Genomic DNA, 22,612 nt, shown 5'->3' with positions numbered 1-22,612 from the left:
GACATTTTTTTTTCTTGTTTGAAAGTTTAGCTACAGAGGAGGCAAGGGGGGGGGTGGATAGATAAGACAGAAAAAGGAAAAAGTTTAAAATGTATATTTTAAACATAAATGCAGCACCCTGAACAAATAACTCTACATGCTCTGACACAGCATTATCAAACCCAGCAAAAGAACTTGGGCAAATCCCAATATAGTTCTTACAGTTAAATAAACTGTCTAACAAACAAAAAAAAGCAAAGGATAAAGCCAGAGAAAACAACTCTATTTCAATTATAAATACTGATGATCATGTTACAGATAAGGTGTGTCAGAAATGAAACATACCATTTCAGTACCTGGTACAATCCATCTTTCTGCTTAGTAGACCAGGTCTTTCTTGAGAAAGCTAAAATTCCTTTCCGAAAGTTGAGTCATATTGTTCATAATTTCTATTGCTATTCATTTTCTGCTTAAAAGTTACCAACTTTCAAAGGTGTAGTTAGAATAGAAACAGAGCCAAAAGCCCTAATGTAATCAATCAGTACCTGAATCAGATATACAAACACTTTTGCTATTAGAGAAGTTTTGAAAATACCTTTGGGCTAATAACAATACCTAAAAAGAGAAAGTTAACTTGATAACTTGTTAACAGCCCTTAGTCTGTTCATTTGCAAAAAAAAAAGACATTTCCTTTCTCAAGGGTATATTCTCTGAGTGTGGGGGGGGTGTGGGAGTGTGGGGTTAAGTGAACTGCTTTAGGAAGTGAAAGCACCAACAAATTTGAACAGATCCTGAGAAAGGACTGTGTGTACTTCAAATAATATTGTTGCTATGGTGTCTGGACTAGATGGGGCTCTCTGGTTTCATGGGGTCTCAGAAGATGTGTTATCTATTAATGCAAAAACATAACGAGAGTATTAGGTTCACAGCAAGATCCAAGCAGGCAAATGCGTGGAAGAGGGGATGTTGTTGGTGCCCTATCAGATTCCTGTATCAGGCTAGTGGACCCATGTCCCAGCTGCTGTGAGCACTCTGAACTGCTAAGGCTAACAGCTCCTTCCTCCCACCAGGCATTGCTGTTTGGCCAAGGTGGAGTCTTTGCACTGGGAAGCTAAGCTGTAGCATTTCCGCCCCCCATGGCTCTCAAAGACTGAAAGACACAAGTAACTGAAGTCCTCCTTGCCTCAGGGTGAGACCAACTCTGTGATATAATTCATGCTCCAGAGCTCACTATGAAATCAGGCTGAGGGTGGATTCCAGGTGAAAGCCTCTTGCTTAGCACCAGTACCTGTCCTAACCTCTGCGCTCACCCCTTTCCTCCTGAGGGTTCTCCCTCAACAAATCACAGACATTCAAGCCCAGCCTCAGGTTGTCCAAGGCAACCTGACATAAAGGAAAAATGTGAAATAAAGAAATTACTGTGATAAGCACAGAGACAGGCTACACAAGACAGCCTGGGGCTGAGGATGGTCTGGATAGGGAGACAACAAGTGCACGAGAGGCATTTACAAAAGGGTTCCTATGAGCGTAACTTAAAAGAAGCTGGAGTTTTAGCCAAATGAAGGAAGGGGAGGGGAGTAGGAGAGCCTTCCATGCAGGCCTGGTGGAAGAAGCAGATGCCCAACAGCAGAGGAGAGAGAGAGCCCGGTCAGTGGAGGGACCTGCCTGCAGGTGGATGTCGCTGGAGTAGGAAGTGATGTGCCAAAGAGGCTGGAGATGCAGCTGGGGGGCCAGAAGGGGCCAGAGCAAGTCTTGCGTGCATGTTGCTCTGTCCTTGTTTTAATGGCAGCAGCTCTCCTTTCCATTTCTGTGTATCATTCTCCAAGCTTTCCTCTCTCTGTGCCTCCACTACAATGGTCTCTGTTTCCCAGTGCTCTCTACACATGCTCCCCAGCTACCTGACTCTGGACAACTCACTTATACTCCAAGACTCGGCTTCCTTCCCAATCAAATGAGGATAATATCAGAACTCACTGCATCAAACTGGGGGCTGAGTGAGTGAGAGAATATAAGTACTAATCCCGTTGCTTGGTTCAAAGTGGGTGCTCAATCAATGTTCACTGCCTTGTCTGTCACCCCTTTGTTGATCTCTCTGTCCTTTAGCTGCATATATGAGAGAACTGAGGTTTAAAAGAGAATACTAGTTGTATTTACCAAGTAGACATACTTTGTTTGCCCTTCGAATAGAAATAAGATCATTTTTCATTTCTAAGTGATTTTTATAGTGTAATAACTTCCCCCCTTTTTTAGTTTAGCAGTCTACTCCTGTCTGATAGGATCAACTTTAGAGATTGTCCTGCCTTCCAAGTAGAAAGAGGTACAAGTGTCTACGTTCTGCAATGCTAGTGGAGTAGAATGTTTGTTTCATAAAGGATTCTGCTTAGGAAAAGCAACGTGGATGGATCAGTTATACAACCTGCAAGTTAACCTTTCTGGAAAATAAAGTGCTGTTTTGGATTCGAAATCCCCATGAATTCTATTTTCTGAGCTTCTCAATAGGGAAACCATTCCACTGGAAAATCTCAAGGAATCAAGCAAGGGATGGCAATGAACAAGATGGCATACCTCCTGGAATTTTCTTCTTCTTTTTTTTTTTTAAGGGCTGCACCTGCAGCATATGGAAGTTCCCAGGCTAGTGGTCTAATCAGAGCTATAGCCACCGGCCTACAATGCCAGATCTGAGCTGCATCTGCCACCTACAATACAGCTCATGGCAACACTAGATCCTTAACCCACCAAGAAGGGCCAGGGATCGAACCTGTGTCCTCCTGGATACTGGTTCAGTTCATTACCATGGAGCCACAATGGGAACTTCTGTTTTTTGCATTTTAGACATTAGTGAATTTAAATGTTCCCCTAGTCCAAGGAAGAGAAGGCTGTGGGGAGGGAACACTGCTTCCATGGAGCAGAGAAGGTCTTCAGCATAAGCTGCAGTGTTTCTCTCAGAACTCATTGCTGGGAAGCCCAGATGTAAGAAGGGGCCAGAACGCTGAATGCACAACAGCCCCTCTGATTAGGGTCTGTTATGCCCTGCAGGTGGGACAGAGCTTTAAACAAATCTAAGTCTGAATCCTTGCTCTGCAGTTTTTGACCCTGGGCAAGTTATTCTCAGCTTCCATATCTGTAGAATGTAGTACATACTTACACTGCATGGAGCCGCTCATAAAGATTATATTAAATGGGATCACACATTTAAGCACTGAGTATAGCCCCTGGTACACAGTGTGTGGGCAATAACTATATCTGTTGTTGTTGTTATTGCTGGACCCAGTGATTTTTTTTTTCTTCTATTAGCCTGATATAGAAATATTAGCTCACCTCTCCAACATGGAATGACAATAGTTTCTCTTGCCCTTTTCCCTTAACACAAAGAGAATTCTGGACATTTTTATGTAACCCTACAAATCCCAGCAAATACACTTTCATCTTTTCCCTCATTATGCAGGATGTAGGTCAAAGAAACCCTACATCCTGGGGGCAGAAAGAATAGGAGTTCCCATCATGGCTCAGTGGGTTAAGAACCCGACTAGTATCCATGAGGATCCCTGGCCCCAATCAGTGTGTTAAGGATCTGGCGTTGCCGTGAGCTGTGGTGTAGGCTGGTGGCTGCAGCTCTGATTTGATCCCTGGGCTGGGAATTTCCATATGCCATGGGTGTGGCCCTAAATAAGATTAAAAAAAAAAAAAACACACAAAGAAGTTGAAGAGCAGCTCTACAGTGGGCGTCACAGCTACCTTAGGGGAGTCAGGTGTAAGAGTTCTAATTCAACTAGCCCCAGGCAGGCATCCTGCCACCTGAGAGAGCACCGCCTTCAGCCACTGACCTTGGACAGAGGGACCGGCTCTGGTTCCAGCAGTTGCCGACTTATAGAGGGTTCGGTGCTAGAGGAAGAAGTCCTCTCCAGTATGTGGATGCTCTGAAAATAAACAGAAATACAGCCTAGGGTTAGACAACTCATTTTTCATGGGGATGGACATGGGGGTGAGATCACACGGATCACAGGAAGAACAGTGAGCTGTATTAAATACAATAAGTTCCTGAGGAGACCAAAGGCAGCAGCAACGGTAAGAAAAATGTCAGCACAGGATTTTGTTTTCTCCCCTATGGATTTGCTGCCAAACTTCTGCTGCAGTGCTGGTGTTAGTCTTAGAGAACGGGTCAGAGAGCATATGAATTAAAAAAAAAAAAAAACAAACCACAAATATGTCTTAACATTTTTATAACTTTATGAGAATGGTGGTATACCTGCTACTTAGACAATTGGCTTTATGTAGAAATATTTGCTCCTCTCTCCAAAGGCAGGAGACAAAGAGAAAGGTCTGTATCAAAAAAGCCCCAAACCTTAACACAATAGTCTCTAGAGGGTCTTATAACCCTTATAAGATAATTACATCATATTGTATTATACTTATTGTAATTATAATAACTGACAATTCTTAAATGTACAAAGAAGAAAACTCATCAAATTAAATATATCAAGCAGTAGATGTCTTTTACAAAGACTATAAAGGCGCATTTATTGATCAGCGAGATGATACTTTGGCAGGAAAATAGGCAAAGGTAACTCATGCAGAGCATTTGAAAAGATGTTCAACCTCAACCACAGGGGTATTCAAAGAAATAAAAACCAAAATAATAATGATTTTTTAAAAAACCCATTACATTCAAGAATGGATTGGGGTTGGGAAAAGGGAATATAAACTGCCTACAGTCTTTCTATAGAGGAATTTTACACTTTTATTAAAAAGTCTTTTGAAAAAAAAGTACATGCCTCATTAACCCAGCAATCTCATAGATAAGTTTTTGCTCTAAGGTAATAAAGAGATTGGTATGCAAAGATATAGGAATAGTATGTTTACTAAAGTATTATTTTATTATAGTAAAAAATATCTGGAGTTCCTGTCGTGGCACAGTGGTTAACGAATCCGACTAGGAACCATGAGGTTGCGGGTTCGATCCCTGCCCTTGCTCAGTGTGTTAATGATCTGGCATTGCCATGAGCTGTGGTGTAGGTTGCAGACAAGGCTCGGATCCTGCGTTGCTGTGGCTCTGGTGTAGGCTGGCAGCTACAGCTCCAATTCAACCCCTAGTCTAGGAACCTCCATATGCCGCGGGAGCGGCCCAAGAAATGGCAAAAAGACAAAAAAAAAAAAAAAAAAAAAAAAGAATAGGAGATTTTTAGTTCCAGTCGTAGCTCAGTGGTTAACCAACCTGACTAGCATCCATGAGGACTAGGGTTTGATCCCTGGTCTCGCTCAGTGGGTTAAGGATCTGGCATTGCTGTGAGCTGTAGTGTAGGTGGCTTGGATCCCTCGTTGCTATCTATGGCTCTGGCTTAGGCCGGCAGCTACAGCTCCGATTGGACCCCTAGCCTAAAAATTTCCAAATGCCATGGGTGTGGCCCTAAAAAAAAGACAAAAAAAAAAAAATCTAATATATGAGAATAATACAGACTTATAAGGAAATACCATGCAGTGATTCAAAATGACAACATGGAAACAAAACAAAACAAAACAACAACATAGGTTTCTGGCTGTTGATATGGAAAAAAATACCCATGATGTTCTGTTAACTAAAAAAATCAGGCTACATGAAGTGTGTAGAATCTGATGATGTTAAACATATAATCAAAATATATTTCAGAATGTTAATAGTAGCTATATAGAGGTGGTGGGATTATAGGTGATTTAATTTTTTTATTTTTTCTAGTTCTTCAGTGTAATAAAAAGATATTACTTGTATATTTGGGGAAAAATACAAGTAATATAAGGAGGTTCCCAGGCTAGGGATCCAATAGGAGCTGCAGCTGCTGGCCTCCGCCACAGCCACAGCAACTTGGGATCTGAGCTGCATCTTCGACCTATACCACAGCTCATGGCAACGCCGGATCCTTAACCTACTGAGTGAGGCCAGGGATTGAATCCGTATCCTCATGGATCCTATTCCAGTTTGTTAACCACTTAGCTAGGAAGGGAACTCTCATCAATGGAGTTAACATTTAGATATAGGCTGAAAATGTATTGGAACATTTTTACTCCACTTATTTTATTGTTTCAATAGACAGGTTGGATTTTATTTAACTTATTAAGGTCTCTGTTTTAAACATCTCATTGGAAAACTATCTGATTAGTGTTTGCTTCTTCATAAAGAAAATTACACTTTGACCAGAGCCAAATTATTTTCACTTCTTTATATTTCCAAGCTTTTGGTTATTTCTACTACCTTGAAAACAAAAAGTCTGATAGTAAATTTTAAAAACCCTATCTGAATGCTTTAAAATCATTTATTAGAGAATAACAGAAGTAAAAGGCTTATGAATTGCTCCTATTTCTCCAATTTGTGAGGAAACAGAAAAAATAAGAATAGATATTTTGTGGCAAAATGTAAAATTGGGCAGGGATTAGCAAGAATTCCTAATCTGACAGCCACAGTATCCATGGACAATTTTAGCATTAAATGAGACTCTGTTCTTTCTATTCCCAGATTCAGTTGAATTAGCAGGGAAAATGATAATTGGGGCTGAGCAGCCATATCTGTGCCATTGCCTTTTGTGGGAGAATCAGAGGCAAAGGCTTACTATGGAGAGAAAAACAGGCCATGGGAGTTCAGATCTTTACCAGACAAAATGGCAATAAAAGACCTGGGACTTGCACTATTTACTTGTTCATGTTGATACTCTGGATAGAATCCTACTTAAAACACATCAGTTAAATGTGAAATTTAGATTTATTCTGAGATCATAAAATTGGGTACTAAAATCAGAATTGTTGAAGCAAAAATTGTATTACCTTCTTCTGGGACATAATCATCGCTCCCTACCCCCAATCTTTTCAATTTCTTTGTGTGTGTGTGTGTGGTTTAAAACGACAAGAGTAATATATGCTAATTATAAAAATTCAAATACAACACAGAACTATATAAAAAAAATAAGTTAAAGTTCCCACCCCATTGCTACTCACCCCCCGCCAGCTTCTGCAGCAGTGGTTCTCAAAAGGTGGTCCCTGAACCCTGAAGGTCCCCAGGGCAAGGTGAAAACTGCTTTTATAGTATGCCAAGATGTTAACTGTCTTTTTCACTCTTTCTCTCACTAACGTATAGTGGAGTTTTTCAGAAAATGGTTCCTGAGGCCGCAAAGTTTGAGAACTGCTGTTCTAAAAGAACGACTATTAAAAATTTTGTGCCTATTATTAAAACAGAATTCCGACTTATATATACGTTGTTTCCTTTCTCATAACACTTCTTTTGAGGAAAAGCATTTTTGAAAAGTTAACGCATTTTGGAATTTCTTTACAACCACTTAATGCACCTTAAGCTAAAGTATATAAATCTACTCATTAATAACCCAAACTATCCTGACATACTACAGAAACCTATAGGGGGGAAATAAACCTGTTTCAAATAGTCATCAAATACATCTGAGCAAAAATTCCCTAACTATAAGTTCTATTAATATAAAAAAGCCATAGAAGTATTTTTAAATGCATGAGTTGATTTTTCTAAAAAAGAACTATGAGCAATAAAGATAGATAGGTGGGAGTTCCCGTCGTGGCGCAGTGGTTAACGAATCCGACTAGGAACCGTGAGGTTGAGGGTTCGGTCCCTGCCCTTGCTCAGTGGGTTAACGATCCGGCGTTGCCGTGAGCTGTGGTGTAGGTTGCAGACGCGGCTCGGATCCTGCGTTGCTGTGGCCCTGGTGTAGGCTGGCGGCTACAGCTCCGATTCGACCCCTAGCCGCAGGAGCAGCCCAAGAAATGACAAAAAAAAAAAAAAAGATAGCTAGGTGTCACCGTAATACAGAGATAGAAAATACTCTCACCCTGCTCACAACAAATAGATAACTTCACAATTCGAGATAATTTTGTATTGGAAGAAAAGAGTTTCTAATATATCATTTAAAAAAAAATCAAGAATTAGTCATTTAGAAACTACTTATTTTAGTACCAGTTCTTCCCTCATTCTTAATAGGATGTCAACCCCAAAGATCAGTAAAGCAAATGTAATAAAGCAGAAGACCAGAAATGTCTGTGAAATGTGTCATTCATTCATTCATTCATCCTTTGGTTCAATTAATCAACAAATCATTACTGGGCACCTACACTCTGCCAGGCACAGGTTACAGGGTGACAGAGAACCACACAGATAAGGAAACTGCTCCTGTGATGATTATTTCCTAAAAAGAGCTCTCATCTTTAAAAGCCAAATGAGGCTAAATTTTTATAAACTCATGCACTGTGTTCCACGTGGCAATGGCTTTTACTTACTTTAATTTTTCCAGGAAACTATCTTTGGCCCCAGTCTCTCTTTAAGGACCCTCTTCTATCTTCATACTTGCAGGTTGCTGAGCAACAAAACGCACATGCATTGCTTTCGCTCCCCGCTTCTCCTCAACAAATAAACATGGTAAGAAATGCAAAACTTGGAAAGAAGCCTGACCTTAGCAACTATGTAGGCAAGAAATAAAGGATTAGCTGAGGAACTTAGCCAAGTGAAAGAAATTAAATCACCTAATCTCCTAATCAAGCCACAGACACAGAAATCAAGTTAGGATATTTAAAGTGTGATAAAATGAGTTTTGTCTTTAGAGCACCTGAGAATACTCAAAATGTCACTAGGACTTTGTGGGTCAGAAGAGTCAGCAACCAAACAAAACAAAACAGAATCTGTAAAATACCTACTGCAGTAGTTTCACAAAGAATACAGTATTAGTTTTTTCTCCATCTGATTTTACAAAAGTTTACACTAGGGAAGAAAAGTAAGAAAGTATTCAAACACAGCACAATATAGTTACACATTTGAGCTGAGTGAACAATCCAAGCCCCAAATTGTGTTGATTTGCCAAGGCACAGAGAATCATAAGAATGTTTACTAAGAAACAGTAAGTAAATGAATATTTTTACTACCATAAGTATATGTATATGTTTTACTGAAAAAGTAAAGCCTACAACTTCAAATACCAGCTGATACCTATTATTATAAATGTAACTAGCTTCATAAAATAAGCTATTTAACTTTCATAATGATAATGAAGAAGCCGAAATCTCTTATACAAACTTGTGCAGTATATTATATATTTGTGTATTCTTAGAACCTGTCATATATTCAATAAAAAATTAATCCACCACCTTAAGAATTGGCTTCAAACTCATGGTTTTCATTATTTATTTATTTATTGCTTTTTAGGGTTGCACCTGTACCGTACGGAAGTTCCCAAGTTCCCAGAGGAAAAAAAAGTGCATATTTTTTAAAGGTCATGTTTTGTGAGCTAATGTGCATATGTATGTAACTTTAAAACAGTATTTGGAACATATTAAATACAATATTAAGTGCCATCTATTTTAATAATAAAATTGTAAGCCTTAACTCCATAAGTATAAGACCTAAAATTAAATGTATGTAAAGGGTATGCTAGATGGGAAACTTAGAGCAAGGTTTTTTTTGGTTTGTTTTTAGTTTTTAGTTTTATTTATTTTCTTATGGCCACACCTGAGGCATGTGGAAGTTCTCAGGCTAGGGGTCAGTCAAATCGGCTTCAGCTGCTAGGCTACGCCACAGCCACAGCAATGCCAGATCCAAGCCGCGTCTGCGACATACACCACAGCTTGTGGCAAGGTGGGATACTTAACCCACTGAGCGAGACCAGGGATTGAACCTGCATCCTCATGGATACTAGTCAGGTTCTTAACCCACTGAGCCACAAATGGAACTCAAAATGCATATACCTCAAGTTATGTAATCATACAATCACTCATTACTTTTAATGAAATACGTAAGTGCTTGAATGCTATGTTTTTAACACTGGCAGATATGAAGACAACAATTTTCAAAATTGTTATACTCAGTCTTGGACTCTAGTTCACTTGGGGTCTCCTTGAAAGTAGGGACCAGCTCATCTTCACCTTGGTATCCACCCCCTATACCCGAGCACAAGACCTTGCATACCATAGCCACTCAAAAACTTCTGGATTTTTTCAGGGCTCTCTGACTAATTTGTAGAGAACAGTCCCTCAGCAATCAGGGATAAAACCGCCATCTAGCTTCATCTTGGAATTATAAAAATCACAGCTCCAACAGGGCAGACCTTTTGAAAATATTTTAAAATAAGGACTTCACTTAAAAAATGGAAACATCTGGTGAATTAATCATAGAGTTCTTGTTTATTAGATTTAAAGCTATGACTGGTCCATGCAGAACACAAAAAATGTAATCTGACAACATCTTCAGTAACAAAAATTAAACCTTTTCATAACGTTTCCTTTAAGATCATAACTTGGGCTATGCCTCTTTGGACTTTTCTTAACAAGCTGCTTATTTTCATACGCTTTCACAGTGACTTGGAAACACATGCCACATACCTTCAAGGTGTTTCACATATTATATAAGCAGGTTAAATAGGGGGTTACATAAACCTGTTAATTATTCTTTTAAAATCAAGTTTCCTTTCAAATACTAAAACTACGACTTAATTTCCAGGTCAGTGTTTTTTGTTCAAGTCTCTCTCTTTTTTTTTTTTTTTACTCTAGAGTAGTTTTTTTTTTTAACTTTTTAAAATTTAATTTTTATTTTACATTGGCATATAGCTGATTTATGATGTTGTGCTAGTTTCAGGTGTATAGCAAAGTGATTCAGTTATACATATACCTATATTCATTCTTTTTCAGATTCTTTTCCCACGTAGCTTATGACAGAATATTGAGGAAAGTTTCCTGGGCTATACAGAAAGTCCTTGTTGATTATCTATTTTATATGCAGTAGTATGTATATGTTAATCCCAAATTCCGGATTTATCCCTCCCCACCTAGAGCAGTTTTAACTCCACTACAAAACTGAGAGGGGGCAGGGAGGGAGGAATTGGGGGATGGAAATAGCAGGTACACACCACTGTGGAAAGTATGTGATTGTCAAAAACCTTCCGTATGGCACAGGGAAATCTACTCAATAGTTTTTAAGAATCTACATGGGAAAAAAGAATGGATAACTGATTCACTTTGCTAACAACTGAAACTAATACAACATTGTAAGTCAACTATACTCCAATAATTTTTGTTTTAAACTGAAAGGAAGGTACAGAGATTCCCCACAAACCCTTGCCCCCACACATGCATAGCGCTCTGCCATTATCAATACCCACCACCTGCGTGGTATATTTGTGACAACTGATGAACCTGGGTTCATTCCAGGTCAGTTTTTTAAGGAACTTAAAACACACAAAGAAGGCAAAAGTACTCACCTGTCCTTTGTTCCTCCTGCTCAGAGAGAACTGATACATGTTTAGCTTAAAACCAGGAATCTAGCACACATTTCACTGCAGCTCTTTAGTTTGGTAAAAGTTTGTTCTCTGGTTAGAATTCACTGATCTCAATACCTCCTGGGCAGCAAGCAGAAATCTGCCAACATGACTACAGTCTGGTTATACGGTATCAAAGAGGTGGGTAAACAGACAGACAATGAGACATTTAATAATAGCGGAACGATTTAGTTGCAACTCCCGCAGAGAGAAACTTGACTCTTAAAATGAGAGTCCACAGATCTGCTGAATGGGTCTCTTGGTTTGGAGGGCCTGTCATTTATTTTAATTTCATTTTAGAGACACAAAAGACCTACTGGCAATATTTTAGGCTGTGGCTACAAATTTCTGTATAGACTCACTTTTCATACAAATGTAGGATGCTAATAAAGAGAATTGGACCATTGCTCCCTGAATGTTAACTTCACTGAAACTTTTCATCATCTGATTATCTTATCTAAGCTATTTTTATATTCATGGATTATACAAAATATTTTCAAAGAAAAATATCCAAAAGGATAAATAAACTTTTAAATACTTTCTTATTCAAGCTTTTGGCTGCTAGGCTTATCTGTCATCTAGTTTCATCTAATTTTGATATAGCCAACACTATTTCAGTGATATAGGAACCTTTGTAGTGTTGATGATGATGACAGTGGTGACCGTTAATAGTTAGTGCTTTTATATCCCTGTCTCAATGCTTTACATGGATTATTGCATTCCATCTTCATAAAAAGCCTTTAAATAATGACTGTTAAATTTATTTTATGGCTGACAGAGAGAGGCACAGTGAGGTTAAATTAATGACAGAGTCAGTAATCACTGGAGTTAGAATGAACATCAAGATTCTTCTCTGGACTCCAAGTTTTTAAATACTGCCCTCTACTGAAGTTAAAGCTGATGTTAAATGACAAAAATTTACAGCAATTTCAAGTAGTGTTTTCCCTCAAGACTAACTGAATAAACACATCAAAAGTCATTCTCTATCACAACCTTCCATGGAAAGAGATGGGCAGAAATGAGCAAAACAAAAAATGATTACAGCCCTCTTAAACATGGTACAACCTTAAGGTTTGTTACTGAGTTTCAAGCACCAAGAGAAGGCCAGCTAGTGTCTACTGCAGGAACGCAGTGTGATGCAGAGAGAACAGGAGTTTTGCAGTGACACAGACAAGCACACCAAACGTCATTGCTGCTGTTTACCATATGCCTTCGGTAAATCATGAACCTCTCTCAGCCTCCGTTTTCCATCTGTAAATTGGGGATGTTCATGTGTACTTTAGAAGACACTGCAGGTCAAAGAGGTGACACCGAGTGTATGGACAGTGCTGCCTAGCAGCTGGCATACAGAAGGTGCTCAATAAATGGTAGCTAACAGCTCAGTTATAAATGCTATAAGAACAAATGATTAGGAATCCTGTGCATTCTTTCTGCCACAGAAAGATGTGCCCAAACACCCTGCAGGTGTATGACTCCTGGGTTCCCTTTTGGAAGCCAGGAGTCTCTACTTGCCATGGCAAAGTAGATGCACATGTTACCCGGGAAACCTAGTAATTGTAGTCAGTACCACCTCATGAGCAGAGCATCGGAACTTACTGAGAAAGCTGAGAAAGTGAGTGGAGACAGATGCTCTAGATACTTGCCAGTGGCAAAGCAACATAAGCAGATAGCAATGGACATTCTGCATCCTTCTGAATGCCTATGGCAGAAGAGGCACACAGACGTGCCTGCTGCCTTCTTAAAAATGTCCTTCAAGGAATCATTTTTATTATTTTTGGAAGAGCATAAATATTAAAATCATCAAAACCAGAAGGCCATGACTGAGGAAGCAGTAATTCTACTACTTTCTCTATAGTTAACAATTACTTCACTCTCACTGCAAGATGGCAGAATTGCATTAATAATAAATCTCCATATAAACACCACTAAAAGGAATGAAAATAGAAAATTTTAGAAATCATGGCTGGGAAAATTCCACACAGCACACCTGGGAAACCCTGAAGGGAGAATCAGCAGCCATCACATTCTTGACTCTTCCTGCACAGAAACACGAAAGTCATTAAGAACAAACAGCTGTGGCCCCACATTGAACTAGTCTGTTGTTGGAAACCCTGCATTGTAAGATATACAATCAGGATCTGTCAAGTGGTCCACTTATAGCCAAGAGTAGTTCAACGATCTTGACTATGAAGTGGAAAAAGGCATATGAATAAACAGTTTTTTAATTCCCATGGTTGCCTTTCAGTAACGCTAGAACCAGAACTTACCTGTGGACTTGCTTCTTACCTGTATTCTCAGCACTCACAAACATGCAACAAAACTACTGAAAACTCCAGCAACTATGAGCATACTTCATTATAGCAATTATAAATGAATGGCAAATAAAAGGGACAAATACTAAGTCACTTCAAAAGCAAAGGCTCTGGAAGATGGAGAGTTAATAGAAAAGGCAGGAGAAGAGTCTGACTGGAAAGAACATTAATGTCAAGCTAACTCATAATTTTCTACAAGGCTAATACAATGACCCAGAAAAAGGTTTTCAGTATGATAATCACTCACATGATTTTGCTAACAACATAAGCAAAAAAAAGTCAGATATATACATATATATATATATTTTTTAACATTTGTGTATGTATATTTGAGGCAGAGTTGGTTTGTTTTGATTACCCCTGTAAACTCGGAGCAGATAAATCTGATTACCTACACGTACTCATAGTTATTTGCTGAATAAAAGAATGAATAAAGAATTCGTTATAATATACATCGTGTCTAAGTTCCCACTCTCTGGAAAACATCCTTAAATTACTATGAGTTAAATATAGAGAGTTAAGAGGGCAAAGGGTAGCCCAGGTTTTGCCTTAGCACCTCAAAAATGGTTTTAAGGGAGTTCCTGCTGTGGCAAAGCGGGTTAAAGATCTGGTGGTATTTTTGAGGCTGTGTATGGTAAATCTCTGGCCCTGTGCAGTGGGTTAAGGACCTGGTGTTGCCGAAGCTGTGGCATAGGTCCTGGCTGAAGCTCGGATTCAGTCCCTGGCCTGGGAATTTCCATGTGCCACAGGCTCGACTGGAGAAGAAAAAATATGGTTTTAAAAACCATTATGCGACTTATACTAGAGCCTGCAGCAATGCTGGATCAACACCGGATCCATAACCCACCAAGCAAGGCCAGGGACCGAACCTGCATCCTTGCAGACACCATATGAGATTCTTAACCCACTGAGCCACAAGAGGAACTCCAAAAATATATATACACTTTTGACTACAGAAGCAATACACATCCACTGCAGAAATCTGAGGGGAGGAGAAAGAAAAGATAAAAAAGAATTAAAACCACCAAAACCAGCAATATACTCTTTCAATATCTTGGTACATTTACTTACAGCTTTTTTTTTTTTCCCCTTTATCAGCCACACTTGCAGCATAGGGAAGTTCCTAAGCCAGGGATTGAATCTGAGCCACAGCTGCTACTTACACTACAGCTAGGGCAATGTCAAATCCTTAACCCACTCCACCAGACTGGGGATCAAACCTGTGCTACCCCAGAGAAACAATGCTGGATCCTTAATGCACTGTGCTACATCTGCAACTCCTGCCTTCAATTTTTAAAAATGTATATATATACTCAATTCTTAAGAACAAACTTGGAATTACACTATATTTTCAATTTAATAGCTAGGTTTTTATCCATTAACAATGTATAATTTCCCCATAGCTTTAAACATTTTTAAACAGCTATGCAATATTCCACTGTCTAGCTATGAGATAAATTATTAACTCCTTGTTGAACATTGTTATTTCTAATTTTTTAATGCTGTAAACATACTTTGATAAATATCTTTGCACAAAAAATCTTTACATGTATCTTTGGTTGTTCCCTTAGAATACATTTCTTAGAAGCTGAGTTACCAGGTGCTATAGTATGATTTTTAAAAAGACTTTATATAGGAGTTCCCGTCGTGGCGCAGTGGTTAACGAAGCCGACTAGGAACCATGAGGTTGCAGGTTTGATCCCTGGCCTTGCTCAGTGGGTTAAGGATCCGGCGTTGCTGTGAGCTGTGGTGTAGGTTGCAGATGCGACTCGGATCCTGTGTTGCTGTGGCTCTGGTGTAGGCCGATGGCTACAGCTCCAATTAAACCCCTAGCCTGGGACTTGCATATGTCACAGGTGCAGCCCTAGAAAAGAAAAAAAAAAGACTTTCTATATTGCAAAATTTCCCTCCAGAGAAGCAAAATTAATTAGCATGACTAGCAGTAGTATATGTGACCTCACCCAAACTGGCTATTACCATTATTACAGAATCTGCTCTTAATTAGGATTTGAGGTCAAGAAGACCAGCACTTTAAAGTATACAACATGCATGGGGCTTTCTTTTACTTTTGTGACAGTATTTTAATTACAGCCTAGGAGAGTTTTCGTGGATGCTAGGCAGAAGGATAGTAAAATTTTCTGTTTATCTAAGTTGAAAATCAAATAAAGCAGTTCTGTAGATTTACGGTCCTTTGGGATAATTTTTGTTTCTTTGGCTGTGCAAAATTTCCGGGGCCAGGGACTGAACCCGAGCCACAGCAGTGACCAGAGCCATAGCAGTGACAATGCCGGATCTTTAACCACTAGTGCACCAGGAAGTCTCGTGATGCTGTTTTTATAGTTCTAATGAAACACTGGAAAATGTATTTGGTAAGAGCGATGATATCCAAACCTGGGTGAATTAAGAGTCTCCTGGGGAAGTTCTTATAATCAACAGATTCCCAGGTCTCGTCAATGACCCATGAATGAGACCCTCTGGGGTTCCTAATTGATTAGACTGTGGATCTCTGTTTGATGTTACGCCTAAGAACCCAACAGACAGTGTTCTTCTTGGCTCTGAGAAATGGACTTGCTATAAACATGCTATCCCAAACCAGTCAGCTCAAGGTAATAGGAGATGACTTCTTCAGTGAGAAACTAAGGCAGTCAGAGAGAACCAAAGTGCGCTGGCACACGTACCAGGGCAGGCAGTGAACAGATTATTCTCGGATGATGCTGAGTTCTAAATCACTTGTGGGTAATGAGCATCTGAGTGCCAGGTGGCAAATTTCCTTCGAGTGGTCTCAATTTCAGCACATTTGACACGGCCTGAACACACACTGTAAACAGCAAGCAGCAGGGACAGTGATCTCCAAATGGTGGGGACAGCAAGAAATCTGTGGGGCTGCTCATTTGGTTTCACGGAAAAGGCTAACTGCAGTTTTCAGTAAATAAATAAATGCTCAGAACTTCTCATTCTAAAAGCAATATGTGTAGTGAAAGTATAGACAATTTAAAATTCAGGAAAGCACAAAGAACAACAGATTCACTTTCGATGCCAATAATTCATGATAATTATTAACCTTTTTGTCTATGTAGCTTCTGGGCTATTGTTTCAATGAGGATGTAAAAAATCACTATTACTGCTGAGAGGAAAAATAAGGAGGGAATAACAACTCCAAAATAATTGATGGGAGTTCCTCTGATGGCTCATTGGGTTAAGAACCCGACATAGTGGCCCTGAGGATGTGGGTTTGATCCCTGGCCTCGCTCAGTGGGTTAAGGATCTGATGTTGCCACAAGCTGCAGCAGAGGTCACAGATGTGGCTTGGATCCAGCTTTGCCGTGGCTGTAGTGCAGGCCTCAGCTGCAGCTCCAGTTTGACCCCAACCATGGGAACTTCCATATGCAGCAGGTGCTGTCATGTGAAGGAAAAAAAAACTGACAAATGCTGCCTTACAAAGTTCACTTGGACAAGTATAGAACGTCCTTCCCCTGGACATACCACCTTAAGACACATAACGGAGCAGAGTGGAGTGGTCAGGAATAGGGGCTCTAAGATCAGGCTTCCAGGGAGCAAACCCTGTCTTACCTGCTGACTGGCTGTGGACAAGATTCTTTACCACTTTCTGCCAGAGTTTAGTTCTCTGAAAAAGGTGATAACAGTTCACCCTCCCACAGTGAGAACTCATGAAATATCAGCTGTTGCTGGTGTGGCTCTATTATTCATGTACTTTGCCTAATATTTAGACTTTTCAGAACATCCGGTTTACAAAATGCATCTAAATCACAAAGGTTGGCCATAGCGTGAGTTTCTGCAAGCAGATATTTTCCCATCGACATGGGTCCTAAGTCCTAACAGTTAGTTAGTTCGGTTCCTTGGGATGAGTGGAGTCCCCAAAAGGCTAAGTTGGAATCAAATCAGGAATTTAAACACACTTAGCACCCAGCACCAAGGGCTTTCTTTACCAGCATCACTCTAGGGAGGACACTGCAGATTTCCATGGTAGGGTAGAATTTCTCTCTGAACCAAGAGTTCCAGGGTCATCTGCAAAGCCCTGGATCCACCGAATTCTACAATTCTTCTCTTTAGATCCTGGCAGATTTCAAGTTATATTTTTCCTCAGTGCTAAGACTGAAGATGATTTAAATTGGAGGTTAGGTATTAAACCTAGAATGCTTAAATTTTCTCTCCAGAAATGAGACTATTTTTGTTCAGGGAATGCTTTACGTTTCACCACCAAAAGATGGAAATAGATATCATATTCAGAAAATAGAGATACTATATTTCAGAGAAGTAATTTGGTTATTCCATTTAACGAAGCTAGTTGAAGAAGATACTTCAGAGGTTTACTTGGAAGAGACATACTCCAAGTCTGTTTGTGTATATGCGGCGGGATATTTTTATTGGTCTGTTTGTCCAAGAAGAAAACTTGTTATGAAAACCCTGTACACAAAGTATGGTCAGTACTGAGGAACAGTTTTACTTTCTGGTTGTCTAGACACCTTCTTCACTAATAGTGAAAGCTGCAAAGACAGCAGATGTTGCTGATATCAGAACTGGGGGGGTTATATGGTGGTAAGCCAGCCCATGGTTATAGAGGCCCCACTGAATCACTGCTAGGGACAGTCTTCGTAGGTAACCAGAGGACAGTAACTGAATGGGCCATGGTTGGCTTTGCTAATTGTTGTTGATAGTGTACAGGAAACGTTTTCATATACCCTTGTGATTGAAATTTTCTACTAGTTGTTGATATTGAATATATATTTTATTAAAAACTGGCAAGAAGATTAACTACCAGCCTCTTATGACTTATTAATAATATCATTTTTCCCTTTAAAAGTTCTTTATGATCTCTGGGCTTCTGAAAACCTTACTTTTTAAAAATAAAAAAAAATTTTTTTTTTTCTTTTTAAGGCTGCTCCTGTGGCAGGTGGAAGTTCCCAGGCTAGGGATCAAATCAGAACTGCAGCTGCTGGCCTACACCACAGATGTAGCAACATGGGATCCAAGCTGCATCTGCGACGTACACTGTAGCAACACCAGATCCTTAACCCACTGAGCAATGCCAGGGATTGAACCTACATCCTCATGGATGCTAGCTGGATGCTTAACGCACTGAGCCACAAAGGGAACTCCTGCAAACTTTAAATCATTATAAGGAATAGCTGGTATTTTTTTCTTTGATTTTTCATTAAACAAGATTGACTCATTTGAGCATTTACAATGTCTAACCTGACAGAGCTATAATAATTCACTCTAACGATAGATACAATCACCTGGTAATTAGGCATTCCAAATCCTAAATTCTTAGAGCAATAGTATCTGATTTTCTGAAATGACTGGATAATGACACAAATAAAAATAATCACTGGCTCCAAACAGGGGCTTCACATTTAAAAATGAAGATCCTTGGCCTGATCCCAAACTACTGAAACTGTCTTACAGTGTGGTCTCAGTCTTGTGTACTGCATAAAATTCTCTAAATATGTAATCATAAGGGTAATTATCAAAATAAACAGGAGTCCCTGCTTCGGCACAGTGGGTTAAGAATCTGACTGCAGCAACTTGGGTTGCCGAAGAAGTGGAGGTTCAATCCATGGCCCAGGAACTGCCATATGTCACAGGTGCAGCCTGAAATTAAACACAAATAAAAACAAACAAACTCCACTCAGCTGGTCTAAACTTAGCCGATTACAAACTGTTAATGTAAGATAAGTACCTTGAGAGATCAGGAAACTACTCTTATTTTACGATGGAGTTATCTCCACTCCCTCGATGTTTTCCACATCAGTGCAGAACGCTCCCGGTGCTTTGCTTTTGTTCATGAGCCTTTTATTCATAAGCCTCAAGCCACTCATTCGCCCATACAGAGAGAATGGGCAGTAAGCAGAATGGTCTGTGCTCTCCTGGTACCTTCTGTCACCTCTGGTCTATCCCTCTTCCATTCTCCTAGGAGACTCAGAACTCCTGGTACCTTCTGCCACCTCTGGTCCATCCCTCTTCCATTCTCCTAGGAGAACTCAGAACTTCTGAGTCTCCGTGCTGGCATCTCCCAACTGCCTGATTAATCCTTCACAGTGATCAAGGCCTCTGGAAATGGTTCGCAATCTTCCTCTCCGTGCCAGCTCCTCATTCCCTTATTAATTCAACTATATTCTGAGCCATATCATATGCGAGGGACTGTAGGTGGGGCTAGGGATACATCATTAACTAAAATAACGTTTCCGGGGAGCTTACATTGCAGTGATAAGGAAGAGAGGAAGGGGCTACAACATAAGCAGATAAATATATAACATGTCAGGTGGTGGTTAACACTCTGGAGGCAAATAAAAGCAGGTAAGTGAACAGTGGGTGATAAGGATGCACAGGGGAGGGCAAGAGAAGGCAACCCCAAATGGGGACATTTGGAGAATGAGTCGAGTGTGTGACTGTACCTGGGGATACTTGGAGGAAAAGCCAGCTGGTCTGAGGAAGCCAAAAACGCAAAGGCTGTAAGGTGGAAGCACGCGCGGCACATCTAAGGAAAATGCTGGGGAGAACTAAGTAAAATGGAACGTGGTAGGAGATGGAACCAGAGGGGTATAGCTGGATCCAGATCATGAATGACCTTGTAGACAATGGTCAGCAATCCAAACATTATTTGGAGAGAGATGGGAAACCACTGGAGGCTTTGGAGCAGGAGAGAGGCTTGATCTGACTTAGATTTTAAAGGGATCACGCTGGCTACTTTGTTAAAAAATTCCTGTAGTTGGTCAAGGGAAGAAGCAAGGAGAACAGTTCCAGGACTATGGTTGGGTGAGAAATGATGGTGCCTCAGACCAGGATGAAAGGGGAGGAGCAGGTAAGCAGCGGCCAGATTCCAGATACATCCTGAAAGCAGAACCACAGGATTCTCTGAGGGTCTGGAAGTGGGAAGTGAGAGGAGTCCAGGGTGGTTCCTGGTAAGGATTTTGGCCTCACCAAATGTAGGGACAGAGTTGCTGTTTACTGAGATAAGGAGGACTGGGAAGGAGTAGATTTGAGAGGGAAATTAAGAGTTCAGTTTTGGGAGTTCCCTTTGTAGCTCAGTGGTTAACAAACCTGACTAGCATCCATGAGGATGCAGGTTCAGTCCCTGGCCTTGCTCAGTGGGTTGGGGATCTAGCATTGCCATGAGCTGTGGCATAGGTTGCAGATGCAGCTCAGATCCCGTATTGCTGTGGCTGTGGTGCAGGCCAGCAGCTGTGGCTCTGTTTTGACCCCCAGCCTGGAGACGTCCATATGCTGTGGGTGCAGCCCTGAAAAGCAAAAAAAAAAAAAAAAAAAAAAAAGTTCAGTTTTGGATACGTTACGTTTAAGATGCCTTCTTAACATCCAAGTAGAGATCACCCTCGGTCACTTAAATATTCCTGTGGTTGACTTACTGATGTCCCAGATTAGGGGTTCATCAATTCAAATGCTTTCGGGGGCAGGCAGCAAAACATTCAAAAGCATTGAAATACAATAAGGAGAGGTAGACACTGTGGCTGATGAGCAAATGCCCCATCTAAAGAGGAGGCCACCCCTGAGCCCTGTCTAGTGTTGGCATTTGGAATCTGGGCCCGATGTTCCTAAATTTTCCCATTTCTAAATAGAAAAGAACAATCTGGATTTTCAACAACCAAACCTTAGAGAAATGAAAAAAGTCCCACAATCTATCAAATTTAGGAAGTGCTCTATTAGGAGTTGCTTTGTGGTGCAGTGGGTTAAGGATCTATGTCATCACTGTTGGCGTGAGTTTGGTCCCTGGCCTGGCAACTTCCACATGCTGTGAGTGTAGCCAGAAATAAAATGGGGAGGCTCCATTGAGTCAGGTTCTGATTATAGGATTCAACATGTCCTTAATTTATTAACTGTAAAAAGAGATTGTATTTAGCATTTCTCTAATTTACTTGACTGCAGAACCCACTTTTCATGTAACATCTCAAGGGACAAGCAGTCATCGGCACATCCTTTAGGGAATGCTGGTTTATGCAAAAGTCCTAGATGTCTAATCAACCCTTTTATTTCCCCTCTGAAAATTTTAGGGAGCACAATTCTTGCAGCTTAAGAGTCATAGTGTGCGTGCGCACACACACACACACACACACACACACACACACAGAGCCAATTTTGTTAGATGGCCTAATATCTAATATCAATCTTAAATGAAATGTAAATGGAGCAATTACTAAAGTCTTCCAACATGTTCAATACTAAGTGAGTCCTTCACCCTCTTGTTGGAAAAAAAAGAAATCACTTAGTGAAATCACAGGCACACTGAATCACTTTATTTCCCAACTCCTCTCCCTCCTTCACCTGTTGAGCTACATGTGACAATAAGGGCAGCCAATTACCACTACGTTCTTGGCAGCTGTCCTTTGTTTTATCTATGAGGAAGGAAGAAGGGGGTGGACAGATCTGGAATGGAAAATCTGGAATGAAAGGAAAGATTAATATTGCTGCAAGTCTTTAAAACATCCTCTAGGATACATTAAAATTTTCGAGGTGCAAGGCTTGTCTCTAAAGAGTTAGAGTGTGTAGTCTGTTTAAAAGAGCTCACAATATAGTTGAGGAGATCAGTACATAAACAGGTAAACAATATACAAGTGCCAAATATTGTCCAAAAAGTTCTATAAAGTTCAGAGAAGGGACAGGTCAATGTGGGTTTGAAAGGCCAGTGAAAGTGTCACATGAGCTGGTCCTTGAAGCACAGGGAGGTATCAGGTTGAGAGGAGGTGGTGGGAATTCCATGCAGACAAGGGCAGAGATGGAGACTGTAGTTGGTTTTAGGAACCATGAGCAGACAAGACTGTACACGTTGGGAGGAAAATGGGACACCAAGGCTGGATCTAATCATGGTGGTCTCTGGATATGAAGTAAGGACATCTGGCCTTAACCATGGAGGTAACTGAGAGTCTTTGAAGGGTTTTGAGCATGAATCTGCCAGATGCAGGAAATTTGACCTCATGAGGCCATAAGGAGCCAGGGAGGCAAGGGCACTCTGCAGGATCCCAAGTTGAGGTGATGAGAGTCCGGGCATGGGAGCAAACAGTG

At 40.3% G+C, this 22,612-nt stretch overlaps 1 protein-coding gene across 26 annotated transcripts in view; it reads right to left on the bottom strand.

Moving 5' to 3' along the window:
• OSBPL6 (oxysterol binding protein like 6) overlaps nt 1-22,612 on the bottom strand; it is a 229,857-nt gene that overhangs the window by 66,864 nt on the left and 140,381 nt on the right. For all 26 annotated transcript variants that reach the window (XM_021075884.2, XM_003483690.5, XM_084999932.1 and 23 more), the window contains exon 3: nt 3,804-3,896. In XM_021075884.2, the coding sequence (XP_020931543.2) occupies nt 3,804-3,896 (93 nt within the window). The remainder of the gene's footprint in view (nt 1-3,803; nt 3,897-22,612) is intronic.

The sequence above is a fragment of the Sus scrofa genome, chromosome 15 (genome assembly GCF_054392235.1).
Source record: "Sus scrofa isolate SSC_HxYL_T2T_F1_AM1 chromosome 15, Sscrofa_HxYL_maternal_Yorkshire_Landrace_v2.0, whole genome shotgun sequence".
Classification (NCBI taxonomy): Eukaryota; Metazoa; Chordata; class Mammalia; order Artiodactyla; family Suidae; genus Sus; species Sus scrofa.
Note: the sequence above shows the minus strand (reverse complement) of the source record. Positions and strands in the feature narration are given on the sequence as shown.